The sequence below is a fragment of the Polypterus senegalus genome, chromosome 13 (assembly GCF_016835505.1).
Source record: "Polypterus senegalus isolate Bchr_013 chromosome 13, ASM1683550v1, whole genome shotgun sequence".
In the NCBI taxonomy this organism is placed as follows: Eukaryota; Metazoa; Chordata; class Cladistia; order Polypteriformes; family Polypteridae; genus Polypterus; species Polypterus senegalus.
In genome coordinates, this window is record NC_053166.1 from 2,444,079 (window position 1) to 2,457,422 (window position 13,344).

The 13,344-nt window shown below is 55.8% G+C and overlaps 2 protein-coding genes across 3 annotated transcripts in view; both read right to left on the reverse strand.

The window, feature by feature from the left end:
- csnk2a2b (casein kinase 2, alpha prime polypeptide b) overlaps nucleotides 1-708 on the reverse strand; it is a 37,268-nt gene extending 36,560 nt beyond the window's left edge. Inside the window, exon 1 of one of the 2 annotated variants that reach the window (XM_039776449.1) lies at nucleotides 166-708. In XM_039776449.1, coding sequence (XP_039632383.1) covers nucleotides 166-269 — 104 coding nt within the window. In that variant the 5' untranslated portion in view covers nucleotides 270-708. The remainder of the gene's footprint in view (nucleotides 1-165) is intronic. The other variant, XM_039776450.1, reaches the window with a different exon arrangement.
- A 1,173-nt stretch (nucleotides 709-1,881) lies between these two features.
- Nucleotides 1,882-11,856, reverse strand: smpd3 (sphingomyelin phosphodiesterase 3). Its single transcript, XM_039776447.1, has 8 exons — nucleotides 11,702-11,856; nucleotides 7,979-9,381; nucleotides 7,424-7,499; nucleotides 5,305-5,463; nucleotides 5,024-5,113; nucleotides 3,572-3,635; nucleotides 3,111-3,273; nucleotides 1,882-2,504 (listed from the first exon to the last, which is right to left on the reverse strand). Exons 2-8 carry the CDS (start codon nucleotides 9,239-9,241, stop codon nucleotides 2,403-2,405), a joined length of 1,917 nt encoding a protein of 638 aa, XP_039632381.1. The 5' UTR covers nucleotides 9,242-9,381; nucleotides 11,702-11,856; the 3' UTR covers nucleotides 1,882-2,402.
- Between the last annotated feature and the right edge of the window lie 1,488 nt (nucleotides 11,857-13,344).

A 13,344-nucleotide genomic window follows, 5' to 3' on the forward strand; every position in this document is an offset into this window, starting at 1 on the left:
GAAGTTAAAGGCCAATAAAAAAAAACAAACAGCATTTCTGGGGTCCTCCGGTCCCACCGTTCGGCCTCCACCGAGGTGACGCCCCGTTTCGACGGCCCCTCCCCCGTGAGTCCTCGGCTCGCCCGCCACCGGTACGAAGGCTTCGCGCTTCACGCGTCCTCTTACCTCCAGTTCGGGACGTGCGCCTCGTAGTCCCAGTACTCCCGGCTCTTCAGCGTGTTCACATCGGCGTACACCCGAGCCTTGCTGCCTGGCGCCGGGCCGGGCATCGCGGGCAAGCGGGCGAACTGGCCCCGCGGCGCGGGGTCCCTGGCCACACGGGAAGCCGCAGAGGGAGGCGAGTCGGCGGCCCAAGGCACCAAAGAGAGCGTAGTGCTGCCGGCCGCGGGCACGCCGAGGCGGCTAAGAGAACGGGCGGCGGGGCTCGGCGGCAGAACGTGAAGGCGAGAGCCGAGCTGGAGGAGCCAGTGCGCGGGGTACAGTGCGTTCGCCAGCGTAGTGTGGAGGGGCGGAGTAGGGGGGGTCACTCAGGTCTACCTCTCCGGCATATGGGGGGCACTCTCGGCGCTGACTCGAAAGACCGCAAACAAGTCACTGCGTTAGCCGCGGAGCCCCGAGTGCGAAGCTCCAGAAACCGGATTGCGGCAGAAACCCGGAAACGTGCGCAGGCAGTGCGAGAGCATCCCGGAAACGCGAGGCTGCCTGCGCCACATAGCGGCTGGCGCCCTCTGCTGGTCAGGAGGGACGGCTTCGGCTCGTGCTCCCGTCTGCTTTATCGACTCCCGTGTGAGCTGCAGCCTACTGTCCAGCAGGTGAACCCTGACATTGAACACACACGTGAGGTGCTCCTCAGTGGCTGTGCTCAGGGCTGATGTCAGCTGCCAGAAGGAGACTAGCAGAAAAATGATGGAGGAAGTCGATAGGTCAGCAAGCAGTTTTTACTGCAGAGTGAGCAGCTGCCAACTGGTGGCCGCCCATGTTGTCTTCACCAGTGTACCTTCACCTATACCCTGTCCGAGTCTAATGGGTGACCAAACCATTTATTCTTTCCAAAAGGACACGGACCATGTGACTGAATGGCTGCATGGCGAGACCTGTCTCAGTTGTAGTACTTGGCCTCTCCTGTCCATTCAGGTAGACGACGACTTCACCCTGGGCCCATCCCCTGGGTGAACTGGTGGGGTCCTTTCAGCCAGGCCTGCCAACGCTAAGGTGTGCTGCTCTTTGACCTGACTTAGTCGCTGTATTCTGGGATTTGCCCATCTGAGCACATGGCTGGCTACCCGTCGAGCAGTCCGGTACCCGACTCTGGTGGCCTCTGCCTGTCAGGCCCTGCTACCTGCCATTTAGAGCCTAAGCTGGGCATCTCTCTGAGCACAGGCCTCATGCTGGCCTGCAAGTGAAATTCTTTTCCTATCAGGGCTGTATTGCTGTGATGTCACAAAGCGTGATAGGGGTGTAGAAAGGCGCCATATAAGCATTTGAAGGACATGGAGGGCAGCCACCTTGTGCAAAGAGCTCCCTTGACTCATTCGTCTGTGCCCATGTCAGGGATGACCAAGCTGGTGGGCTCTCATTGGGCTCTATCCTGACCTACTGCTGCCACCTACACCCTTTTGTTTTGAACCCATGCTGCTGAACTGGATATCGCCCACATAACCGACCTCACTGGATTTGCTTGTTCACCAACAGACCTAAAGGCACTATATACAAAATGAACTGAGGCCATTGGTTAGGGTGCCCTCATCTGGTCCCTCTGTGTATTTGAACCTGGGGGCCATCACATGCTCAGATTTTCCCAGAAGCCTTTGACTTTCTGGCCCAGTGCAAACCAGAAATGGCGCTCGGCACTCATCCACATTCACAGGCGTCTGCCTTGTCTTTAATTACACAAGTCGATTATTTGCTTTAATTACTTAAAAAGAAATGACAGCACAGTAGAGTAAGCAGTACTGCAATACAGAAGGACTTTCAGATCAGAACTGGAAAAAGGACGTGAAAATCGGAATAAACAAAGTGGAAAAACATTGGTAATAAATTCTAAAATTCCAAGAGTCTCGTGTCGGATGTCCGCACAGTAGAAGCGCTAGAAATACTGCAAATGTAGAAAATTGGTGCTGTTTCTCTTCTCTTTGGTGCTGCGGCGTATTCTTCCTCCGGATGGCAGCAGGGGGCGCTATTGTGCAGACTCCCACATTGACACTGACTTGAAAGAGAACACGAACGGAGCTACAGAGCAGAGAAAGGAAAATTGTGCTATAGAGAATGGCACGGCGTCTCTCGAAGAGTCCGGGAATATTGCTAAGCGCGCCCCCTCAAGGGTACACAGAGAAGGAACACTTTGGCTTCATCCTCCCCGTCTCTCTCTCTCTCTCTCTTGCTCTCCACCTCCTTGTCCTCCCCTAGGGCTCCTCTTCGCCTGTCGCGACCATCAGGCGTAGCGAGACGGGCAGGTGGTCAGTCAGGCCTGCCAGCTGGGTGATGACGCTGTACTCCTCAACCTCCTGGGAGAGAGAGAAAGAAACAAAAGGTGCCACTTTAGGCTTCTCGCGGGCCAGGTGGGACCCTGGACTCCCCACACACTATGAACGCCCCCTTATGGCGAGTCTTTTGTCACAAAGGAGGCCCTGAGAAAGCAGCGAACAGGTGACTCCCAGGTGCACACCCAACAGGTGTCAGACTGGCACTCGTCACTCATGCCTGGGCCTCGGGTAGCAGCATGTGGCACAAACGAAGCCTGCTGGGCCCTGGGACGTCTCCCCACAGAAAAGACAGGGCAGCACAGACCCCCATTCTCTCTCTTTGGGATCTCGATTATTGATCGCAGTTGTGCAACAGGCCACCTCGCCTGGTCAAGCCCACCATGTCACAGCTAATCGCCCCACTTGGCGGGGCCCAGGTGACAAAAGGAGGACCTGGTACCCCACTGCCTGCCTACTCCTTCCCAGCTGTGCCAGCTCACGTTGTGAGCAGCAGAGGAGGGCGTGTGGCCAGGGCTGAATGTTGTGAGCTACTCAGCCCTGGTTGCCAGCACCTCCATGTGTGCCCGTCTGCCCGCTCTAACTGTCACATTTATGCCCTCTCTCCAAGGGGGCCCCCCTTCTGCTCACCACTTTCCAGTCGGGCTGCAGCCCCACATCCGTGTAGAGGATGTAATCGATCCGCCGGCCATTCCCCTTCAGTGGCACCTTCTGACACTTCTGGCTGGAGCACTGGGTCCTGCTGCTGGGGTAAATCAGGTACTCCTTCCTTCCTTCTTCGTTTTCCATCGTTCTAAAGAAATGGACAGAAACGTGAAAAAAGTCCAAAGTGAGCCCAAGAGTCAGGTGGGGGCCTACCACAGCCTCAGCACTGGCACCGATGGACAAGGCAGCCCACCGCTGTCTTACTAAATGATGTTTGTTGAAGCCGAGTCTGTGGAGCCTTGGCACACTCTCCACTTCAGGCACTGGCAGGACTGGCATGGTAAATAACCAGCAGGGGGCGTTTGCCCTGTCTTTAACATCTGAGGCCTACCGTTTAGGACCACCACACACCCCAAAAGACCACTGGCTTTCAAAAAGCAACTCACTTCTGGAGATTGTCGGGCGAGCTGACTTCCTCGTCGTACAGTCCGGCAGGATCGAGAAGGGTACCTGCAAGGAAAGGCCGGGAGAAGTGAAAGGAGGACTAGGAGGGGCCTGTGGTTGAGAGCGGCACTTGGTGGGCTCGACCCCTCAGTGTGGCGCTCCACACTCATTCACCAACGCCCAGTTCGATGCCATCTCCTGCAGCACACCTGTTGTGCCTGTCGGCCTCGGTTACTCCCCCCATTAGCCATTTTGCTGCCCCCACCAGTCCTAGTGCTTCCCTTCTGCCTTTCTGCTTTGTGTTGGGGCACGTGTGACGACTGCCCAGAAGGTGGCGCTGTGATTTGTGATCGGTGGGTTCTCCACGTGTGAGGACAGGCACGGCAGGGCGGGGATGGTGTAGACAACTGGAACGACTTAGTGGTGAACAGGATGGCAGGCCTGGCAGCTGTGGAGCGGAGCTCGAGGGATGCGACTTCGGTAACTCTGACACGGACGATACTCGTCTACTTAGGCCCACCTTTAATGCGGGTGCAGCTGCTCAAGGACCACCTGTAAAGACTGTTCAGGTGCCCACATTGGGGGTCTCCTCTCTCTTTTTAGGTGTCACCATTGACGTCTCGGCCCAATCTGGCTGCATCCCACAATGTCCTGCTCTGAATCGCATTGGTACAAGAAAAAAGGCTGTCATTTGTCACCTCATGCCACTCAGCATTCTTGGTATCTGCCATGCCACCTGTTTATTTTTGCACAGCCCCAATTCGGTGGACATTCATCGACCTCGGTTGACCTGAAGACCTTGACAAGTCAAGCGGTCATCTAAGAGCTCCACATTACTTCATGGCAGTGTTACTGGGAAGTGACACCAACATCCACCATGGAGCCGAGTGAGCAGAAATAAAACCAGTGGTGGGATTATGTAAGGAGAACGCCCGTTCCTGTCATGTTGGCCTTCAGGGGGCAGCACTGTAGCGCCCGGTACCTGTGAAACAAGCATAATGGAGGCAAAGACACAAGAGCGCACACACCATGAATGACAATGACGAGACGTTCCAGATTGTTCTGGTGTGGTCCGCGTGAGGGGCTTTGACTTCAGTCTTAACACTCAATGTCAGGGCAGATCTTTATGTTTTTATGTGGTTGGCAGAGCCCCGAGTCGTACAGATACAGTAAGCTTCCTCCCTTTGACTTTTTGCTATGCCCACTCACCTACCCGGTGCCCTTACGTCATGTGGTGCTATATTCGTAAATGGCTGCCATCTTGTTGTCACCAGGCATCAGCTGCTTCAGCCCAGCATGCCCTGGATGGCTGCCCCAGAATGCCCTGCCGTTCAGCTTGGGGAATGAGAAGGACGAGGGATGAGATGGCATGACATCAGCTGACCAGCAACACAGAGGGCAGTGAATGTCTATGAGTTCTTCCGAGGTGACATAGAAGACACAGTGCCACTTACCTACAACCCACGGCTTCTCCTCTCCGGGTCCAAGGCGGCAGGGGTCTTTGTAGTGACTGAAGAGAGCATGCTGCTGCTCTTGCTTGTCCTCTGTGAAGAAATGGAGTGGGACATAAGACAAGATGGAAGCACAGGAGGGTCTCACGTGTCAATAATAATGATGCTGCGGAGACAAGCCAGCTTATGACAGTGATAGCTGTGTAAGGCGCTATACAACATGCCGAGAAATAAAACGCATCAAATATGAGACGGAGCGGCTTGAGGCCGGTGCTCCCGCTTACCGGAGGAGCAGTTGTCAAAGTTGAGGTCCCCACAGATGACATCAAATGCCACAAGGTCCTCTGGACTGTTGGCCCCAGAAGGGCAGGAGGTAGATTTGCGAAACTCTGATATCCATTCCAGTACGAGATCAAGCTGTTTGCAGCGAATGGCTGCGTCTCCTGTGAAGAAAAGGAGAAGAGGTGAAGATGGGGAGGAAGATGCAGTCGTTTGCCACCTCATCAGTCTCCTGCCATCAATCATTCTTTTATATTTCACTTTTCATAGCGCTAAATAAAAAACTGAGGGCTAAGTGACTTCCCTGTCAGGTGCCACCTGTGTGCCAGCTTTCCCGAGAATGCAGCGATATGCAGTGCTTTGGCCTATGCAGAAATGACACCAGGGTGGCCTGCCCATTGTCCTGCTCTTCCACAGTCACCCGTGGGCCAAGCCAGAGGAGTGCCAGCCTGGCAGGTGTGTCCACTGCTGTAGCCTCCCACAGTCCGTGTCCAGATCTGCTGGCTGACTAAATGAGGGAGGGGCATCACGGGAGACCCGCTTGTAAAGCGCCGAGTTCGCACAAACCGACACCCGGAGAACAAACCACAGACGTGCAGGACAGTGTGGACCCTCAAGCCTCGATTTGGTGAATAGGACGACCATGCTTGTTGGGCACAATGGCCTGTTCTTGTCACCATTGTCCTAATCACAGCCTAATTAATAAGTGAAGGCAGGGCCAATGGGCGGGGCCAGGGCCAGAAGGCAAATGAAGTGCAGGGCTGAGAGCAGAAAGCAGGTGATGGGCGGGGCCAAAGGTTTAAAATACATGATGGCAGGAGTCATGGACAGGAAGCAAATGATGGGTGGGGCCGACAGCAGGACGCTTGTGATGGGTGGGGCTAAAAACTAAAACATACAAGATGGGTTGAGTCCAGGACAGGAGGCCCTTGATGGTGAAAACATGTAATGGGCAAGGCCAATCACAAAGTGCATGTGGAAGGTGGAGCCAAAACTGAAAACATGCGACTGGTGGAGTCAAGAGCGGAGAACAAATAACGGACAGGGCCAAGAATGGAAAAAGCATGATGGGTGGGGCGGAGTGTAGACTACATGTGATGGGCGGGGCCAACCACAAAATGCCACGTGACGGGAGCAGCCAAGAACTGAAAGCTCCCAATGAGTGGGTCTAGGACCAGTCTGTGCCAACGCCTCAGTGATGCCAAATGAAATGGCTGTTGTCAGCGTCTGCATTTCTCACAATCTCGAGAGGCCACCTTGTTACCAACAGTTGAACAAGACACCTGTGAAATCCTCAAGGCTGGGGAGCTGCTACTTCACGATGGCCCAAACGCCAAACTAGGGGAGCGACAGGAGGTGCCGTCTGCTGTAAAAAGACAGAAATGACCCCAGAAGAGGCTGGCATGGAAGTGAACTAAACAAAAGAGACTAATAATTGAAACAGTGTCCTTCTGGCACCACTGGCACCTCCTCACACCAATGAGCCAATCATGTAGCTACAAAGAGTGACACAAACCTGTCACACACTCCAACCAGCTTAATCCAGTTCAGGGCCACAGGGATACCAGAAGCATCCCGGTCCATCATACAGCCCGCTCACGGGCCTGGGCATACGCCAGAGGTGGCAGCACTGACCAGTGCACCTCCAGGCTGCTCCAATGCACTAACAGGGCATCAAGTAAAAATTGAACCGAGGGGCACGAGGCCAGATGGGACCAACCCACCCGTTCTTGTGGAAAGCCCTCAGAGACCAGGACTACGTCAAGGCAGGAGACGAACCCTGGTGCTGCTTTCAGCACGTTCCTCCACCCCTGGCACAGGAAACAAGGAGAGAGAGAGCCAGAGAGCAGGGCACCGGCGCACATAATGAGATCAAAGCGAATCCTTTGGGCCAGTAGCACATCGCTAATAAGCCATTGCTCAAGCACACCAGGACTCGTATTCAATTAGCCAAAGGCATAATTCTATCAAGACCACGGACGAAATGTTAATGAGAGGAAGTGCCCCAGCGGCCAATTAGCCAAAATGAAGGACGGCTCCTGCCTTCCACCGCTGACAGAGGATCGATCACGCGCCTCACCCCGGCCATCGCTGCTCCTTCCGGCAGGGCACTCATTCACTCACCTTCCAAGGAATGCATGTGCGTGCAGGTAAGGTATCCCACAAGTCTTTGGTCCTGAGGTGTGGATCCCACTTGCACCTAAAAGAAATCAGCAGAGAAGACGACTTAGCGGGTGGGGGACACCGTGATGAGGAGGAGACAAAGATGTGCCAGGCTTTTCCAGACTGATGGCAGGCCGAGAGGCCACAAGCCTGCGGGTGGAGTTCAGAACTCACAGATAGGGGGCGCTACTACTGCTGGGCTTGGGGACTGCGCCACTCTGACTCCACGCCCCACTGCCCTTGCTGGGAGGGACCCCTAACATGACCACCTGCACCTGCGCCAAGTGAAGGTCCACTGGCTTCCTGCACCATTTCCGGATCAACCTTCCTGTGGCCCACGGATGTTCATTTGGACCTGGCAGCGCCCCTTCCTCGATGCGCCAATCACCTCAGCACTCCTTTTTGCTTTCCCGGCATACGATTCACGCCTCAGAGGCAAGAAGGCCATCGTGTGAGCCGCTGAATGCCCATCCAGATGTCGGCAACGCAGTCAAAGACTCAAAACTCTGGGCTTACCTTAACAAGGAGGACCCCTTTGGCTGCCAAGGCATCCTCCCCACGGCCGTTGGGGAAACAGTGATAGGTGGCATCCAGGACTGGGTAGCGACTGGCCAGCAAAAGGCCGCTGTTGAGGAACTTGAAGCGAGTGCAGCCGCGCCAGGCATAGGTGCCTACATCGTAGAGGACGTGCTGAAAGTAGCGGTGAAGCTGCTTCTTTAGCTTCTCGGCCGCCCGCTTGTCAAAGACCTCCTGAAGACACAGGAAGTCCAGGTTGGCCGGAAAGAAAGAGGAAATCTCATGGTCAAAAGAATCGTCCCCCTGCTGCCTCTTCCTGGCCGAGGCCTTCTTCACAACGGAGGTCCGGTACAGAAGTTTGGTGCCCGGGTTGCCATCAGCTACTTGAAACTTGACCAAGGACTCCCTGGAAGCTGTGCGGCTATTCAGGCTCCCCGAATCGGCCTCCTTGGCCTTGGCGTTTGCGGTTTGGCCTTCCACCTCGGCAGGGGCATCTGATGTTCCAGTGTTGGCAGGGGCTGCCGGTGTCCCATCGGGCCTTCCGCCCTCGCCCTCCACGCCCTGGGTGCCCTCTCCAGACTCCTTCTCCGCCTCACCGTTGCTTTCTGTCTTGGAGTCTGCGGCGGCTGCCCGTCTCACCCCGGCTGCGGGCACATTCCTGTTGGGCACTTCTCCTGCAGCCTGAGGCGACCCAAGGCTGCTGAAGCTGGCCGCGCTAATGGAGGTGTTGGTAGGCGAGTCGATGTAGATCTTGATCTGGGGTCGGTTCGCCCCACTGCGGATGCGTTTGCCCACCTCTCTGGCCCGCCCTTGTGTATCCGATAGGTTGTTGAATCGTGCCAGCGAGTCGGGCAGCAAGCACACATTAGCCGAGCAGAAACAAAAGCTTTTCCCTGATGGCTTCCAGCCATTGATGGGTGTGCCCGCAGCACCCTGCTCTACCAAGCTCTTGTCCTGGCGCTGTCTCTGGGAGTAAATGTAAGGCTTTCTGATGGCCTGCAGCGGCGCCCACAGCAGGAAGCCCAGCAGTGCAAACGGGAGAGACGTAACAATCAGTGCCAGGTAGAGGGGTGTGGAGATGAGGATGCAGAGTGCCCGGAAATAACAAGGGTCCTCCGAGTGCAGGCGCTTCTCGTATGTCGTGCTGACAAAAGATGCCAGGAATCGGTCGAGGAACCAATAGCATGGAAAGATGAGGCCCCACGAGAGCGAGTCTAGGACGCCAAGGAAGGCACTGGAAAAGGGGGACGTGTGCAGAACCATGGTGCCCAGTGCTCAAAGCCCGCCAAGGCACTACGACATGCTCCGTCTAGTCGCTGAGGGTGCCGCTACCACCTCACAGATGTGCAGACGCTGCCATCTCCGCAGACTCGTCTCCCATCGACTTGGTAGGTAGCTGAAGTCTGAGAAGAAAACAGAAAGACAGACATGTTGGGAGAAACTCTCTGGACAGCCTGGCCATCACTGGTGCGGTGGGCACTGCACCGATGACCAGGCGACGGCTTCTGCTTCTCGCTCGTTTCGGATGAATGCACACGGGTGCCAATGCAACCAAAAGAGCCTGTGACTGTGGACAAAGCCAGTCGTCAGCGAGAAATGAGAAGCCATGCAAGGAGAGTCCACAGATGGCACCAAGCTAGAAACAGCCCGGGCAGCATCATGGGGGCTGGCAGTGGGCATGGTGCCAGTCCCACACAGGTCACACCCCCTGTCTCGTGGCCAGCAAGGCGCAAACCTTGAACCCAAAAAGGTTTGCGACGTCTGCGGGCACGGGCACTCCTGAATGCAGACTCTGCTCGTCTATGCAATGTGCCAACTTCAGACCTAATCAAGCCATCGGCCAGGCCTTGGCAAACATCAAAAGTGGACTGAAGGAGCTCTTGCTGGCTGACAACTGCTGCCCAGACAGGCTTTGGTAACATCGCCTCTTCATCTTCATATTAATGGAGGCTGTGCCCCCCCTACATGTTCAATGCCATCAAGGACTATCTGCCTACTGGCCACAAATGTCCACTCTCAATCTGAAGCCTTACGAAGCGGTGACGGGCACAGAGCAGAAGCCAAACGGAGCCCACACATACACACCAGACTGCACCTGCAGTCGTCACAGAGGCAGGGATCCCAGCGCTAAGCATTGTGCCACCCTGCCTTCGAGCCAGAAAAACTGGCACCAGCACTGAGCCTGTGGCAGGCCACTTTCTTTGAGATCCCTTGTGCCCCGCCTGTGCAGCTCTGAAGGCTTTGTGACTTTATACGAGGACGATGAGCCGGTTAAAGTCCTGTTGGGAATCCTTTGATGTCGTCATGTGGCATGCGTGTGCCTGCACGTGCCAGGCTCCAGTCTGGTTCCATTCGATCGCTGGACAGTAAGCCGTCATTTCTAACCACAGGTTGCACAAAGCCAGTCAGACACGGCTGCCGGAAGAGTGAGCGCCGGTGGCAGACAGCTGGGCACTGGCCTTTGTGTTAGAGTTCACCCGATTTAAAAACGACGAGCAGTCAGCAGGCAAGAGGAATAAAATGCACTGGCAGCACTGTGGGCACCCTGGCCAACCTTTCCCAAGACATCCTGGAATGAACGGCAGAGCCACATGTGAAGAGACAGACTAGTAAATGATGGCCTTGACTACGGTGATTAGTAGTTCAGCGCTCCACAAGGAACTGGGTGGCCAACTTGCTGTGGCTTTCCCGAGACCACAGATGGTCCGCTCCTGCCACGTATCCCTGTGTGCACTCAGCCCGGCTGCAGCACTGGGATTTGTCGAATTCCCGGCCCATGAACTATTCAGGGTCCCGACAAACACACCGTGAAGCGACCAAGTGGGGCGTCTAATGGCATGTCGTCTGCACTATGAAGATCAAAGCGCCGAGGACCAGCCTGACAGGCAGTAAAATGGCATTTCACAAAAAAACGTGGACATGAAAGGGAGGGAGGGAGGCAGGCAGCTTCACATCACTCAGCCCTGCCGACATAAAGGACTTCATCCATTTTCTGCACAGACACATTCCATTGTGGGCAGGGGCTGCCTTGGCAGGAAGAGACGCGAGGGGAGAGCCAACCTCAAATGGATCACCACAGGATACGCTCGCCCCCCAGGGGGCCAATTTAGATTTGCCAATCAATGGTAACGATATCGCAGGGTCTTGAAGGAGGCCTCAATATGTCGGTCTTGTAACGTTGCCGATGTTCCCTAACAGAAGTGGGCAACAGGCGGCTCTGAAGACAAGGACTTGCACACAGTGAGCAAACCACAGGGCACACAGTGACACCCAAATGAAGGTACGAGATGTCACCTGTGCCCCTCAATGGCCCCAGGTGTCACTTGAAGCACAAGCCAGCCACTGGTGTGAGCGGATGCAGCGAGTCCCTTTGCCTTTCCTGGAGATGCGCCCAAAAAGACGACGTGCAGACCCCTCAGAAAACACAAAGGACCTCCACGTGCCTCTCGTGCCAGCAGCCACCTGGTAGCAACTTTAGGAGGGCACACCTGGCGCGGATGACGTGTCTGCTTTGCTGCTCCCCAACACCGAAAGTCGTCGGCGCTGACGGAGTCGCCCCCCGAAGCCCCGGGCGCTTTCAAGAACTCGCCCCTGAATCCCCAGCTCAATTGTTCGTCGTCTCGCTCCTCAAAGCCATTGCTGTCTCGCACACCACGGCCAGCACGCCAGGGATGTGGCACGCGGCGGAGCTGCCCGAGCACAACGACAGAGCGCCGGCCTTACCTTTCGGTGCCCCGTCGATTCGCTGCTAGTTCTTTGAATTCATCCCGTCGGCAGTGCGGCCGTAGGCCGCCGCAAACAGCGCGTTCGCTCCAATGAATGACGCGCTTCAGCACCAGCGATCTTAAACAGCTCCCGTGACGTCAGCGGCTCGCCACCGCCACAAAACAAAAGAGACGCGGCCAATGGCAGCGGGGCGGGGCGGGGAGGTGGGCGGACCCACCCGCCAGTGCGGCTCGCGCCAATGGCGGGCCAGACGACGCCTCTGCGCCACCCAATCCCGGGGCGCTTTTTAAAAGTGTGGAGCCGAGGGCCTCTGGACCGAGCCAACGCAATCCGGCGTTCTTCGTGTGCGTCGTCCCGCGGAGTCCCGACTGCACAGCGTTTCCGGACCCGGAGCCTTGCATTAGCTCCAAAATGCACGCGATGGAGAGGCGAGAGGTGCCACCATACTGGCCAAGGTGGCATTGATTCACCGGGGATGGCAGGGCAAGCAGTGGGCACAGCATTTTAGCACTGTAGGGCCAGCTGTCAGTAAACAGTGGTGAGAAAACGCCACTGAAGCACACCGTGCTTGAAACCAGCCTAAAATGGGCACCCATTCTGAGCCAGCAGCCAGTGGCGGGCGAGTTGGATGGGCATCTTAAAGGTGATGAGGGATGCAAGGATGGCCACAATTATAAAACGTTAGGGCAGACTGTAAAAACTGTTCAGTAGGTGGCGTTAGTCTGGAGGCCGAGTGCAGGCGAGGTGACCTCCGTGGTTGAGGTTGAGCCAACACTGCCTGGTTATTGGACTTCTCAAAGCAGTAGCTGAGAAGATAATGGAGGTAACTAATGCCCATCTTCAAAGTTCTTGAAGACCGATCTGCCAGAGGAGGCTAAGGGAAGTTGGAGGAAACCCTGGCATCATGTAGATGAGGCAGACGACTGAATGTGCCAGGGTGGGATCATGGTCACCTCAGCCGTTTGCCAAGCACACGGATGCAGTGGTCTGAATGATCGCCTCTTTGTCTTTTAAAGCTTTTGTGTTCACAATTTAACCTCAAAAACCTCACCTTGCAACAATGAAACTGAGGTGGCATGGCCCTTGGCAGGTGGGACAGTCATCTGCTTGGCCCATTGTTGTGGACTAGGACTAGCAAGCAGCTGGTGAGGAGCTCTCTCTCTCTCTCAGTGCCACCAGCCCTATTCATCAGGTGGCGGGGGTGTCACTCATGTCCTCCCAGAACTCCATTTTACACAAACATCGTGGGCACTGGTGCCTCCAGTAAAGGCACCTCTCAGTCATCCCTGTGCCCACACACCCATCTCAAGGACACGGAGGCTCAGTTAATCGGGCAGTGGGCATCCCATGAAGAGAGTTGGCCGTGGGTCTGATGATCTTACCTGTGTTCCTTCAGACTGTGCCAGGAGCAGTGGAGCCCGAGCAGGCTGCACCCTTCACGTGGGTGGCTGGCTGGTCGGCTGGCAGCTCCTTCATGTCTTTTTTTGGATCGAGTCCTCTAATCCTGCGAGGGTGGAGCGGCCTTGTGGTTTGTGGCTTTGTGAAGTCCTCCACCTTCAGTGCCACAGGTTGCTTTTGCCTGTAGCAGTGACACCGCGGGCAGCCAGTCGAGGACGTGAGAGGTGGCCACAGGACTTCAG

Bases quoted from the DNA above. Each gene is read 5' to 3' on its own strand.
- smpd3 (XM_039776447.1), bottom strand. From the start codon at position 9,241: ATGGTTCTGCACACGTCCCCCTTTTCCAGTGCCTTCCTTGGCGTCCTA. The intron at 5,464-7,423 runs GTGAGTGAATGA...TTTTCTTCACAG, and splicing joins GCACATGCATTCCTTGGAAG to GAGACGCAGCCATTCGCTGC. The intron at 5,114-5,304 runs GTAAGCGGGAGC...ATTTCTTCACAG, and splicing joins CTTTGACAACTGCTCCTCCG to AGGACAAGCAAGAGCAGCAG.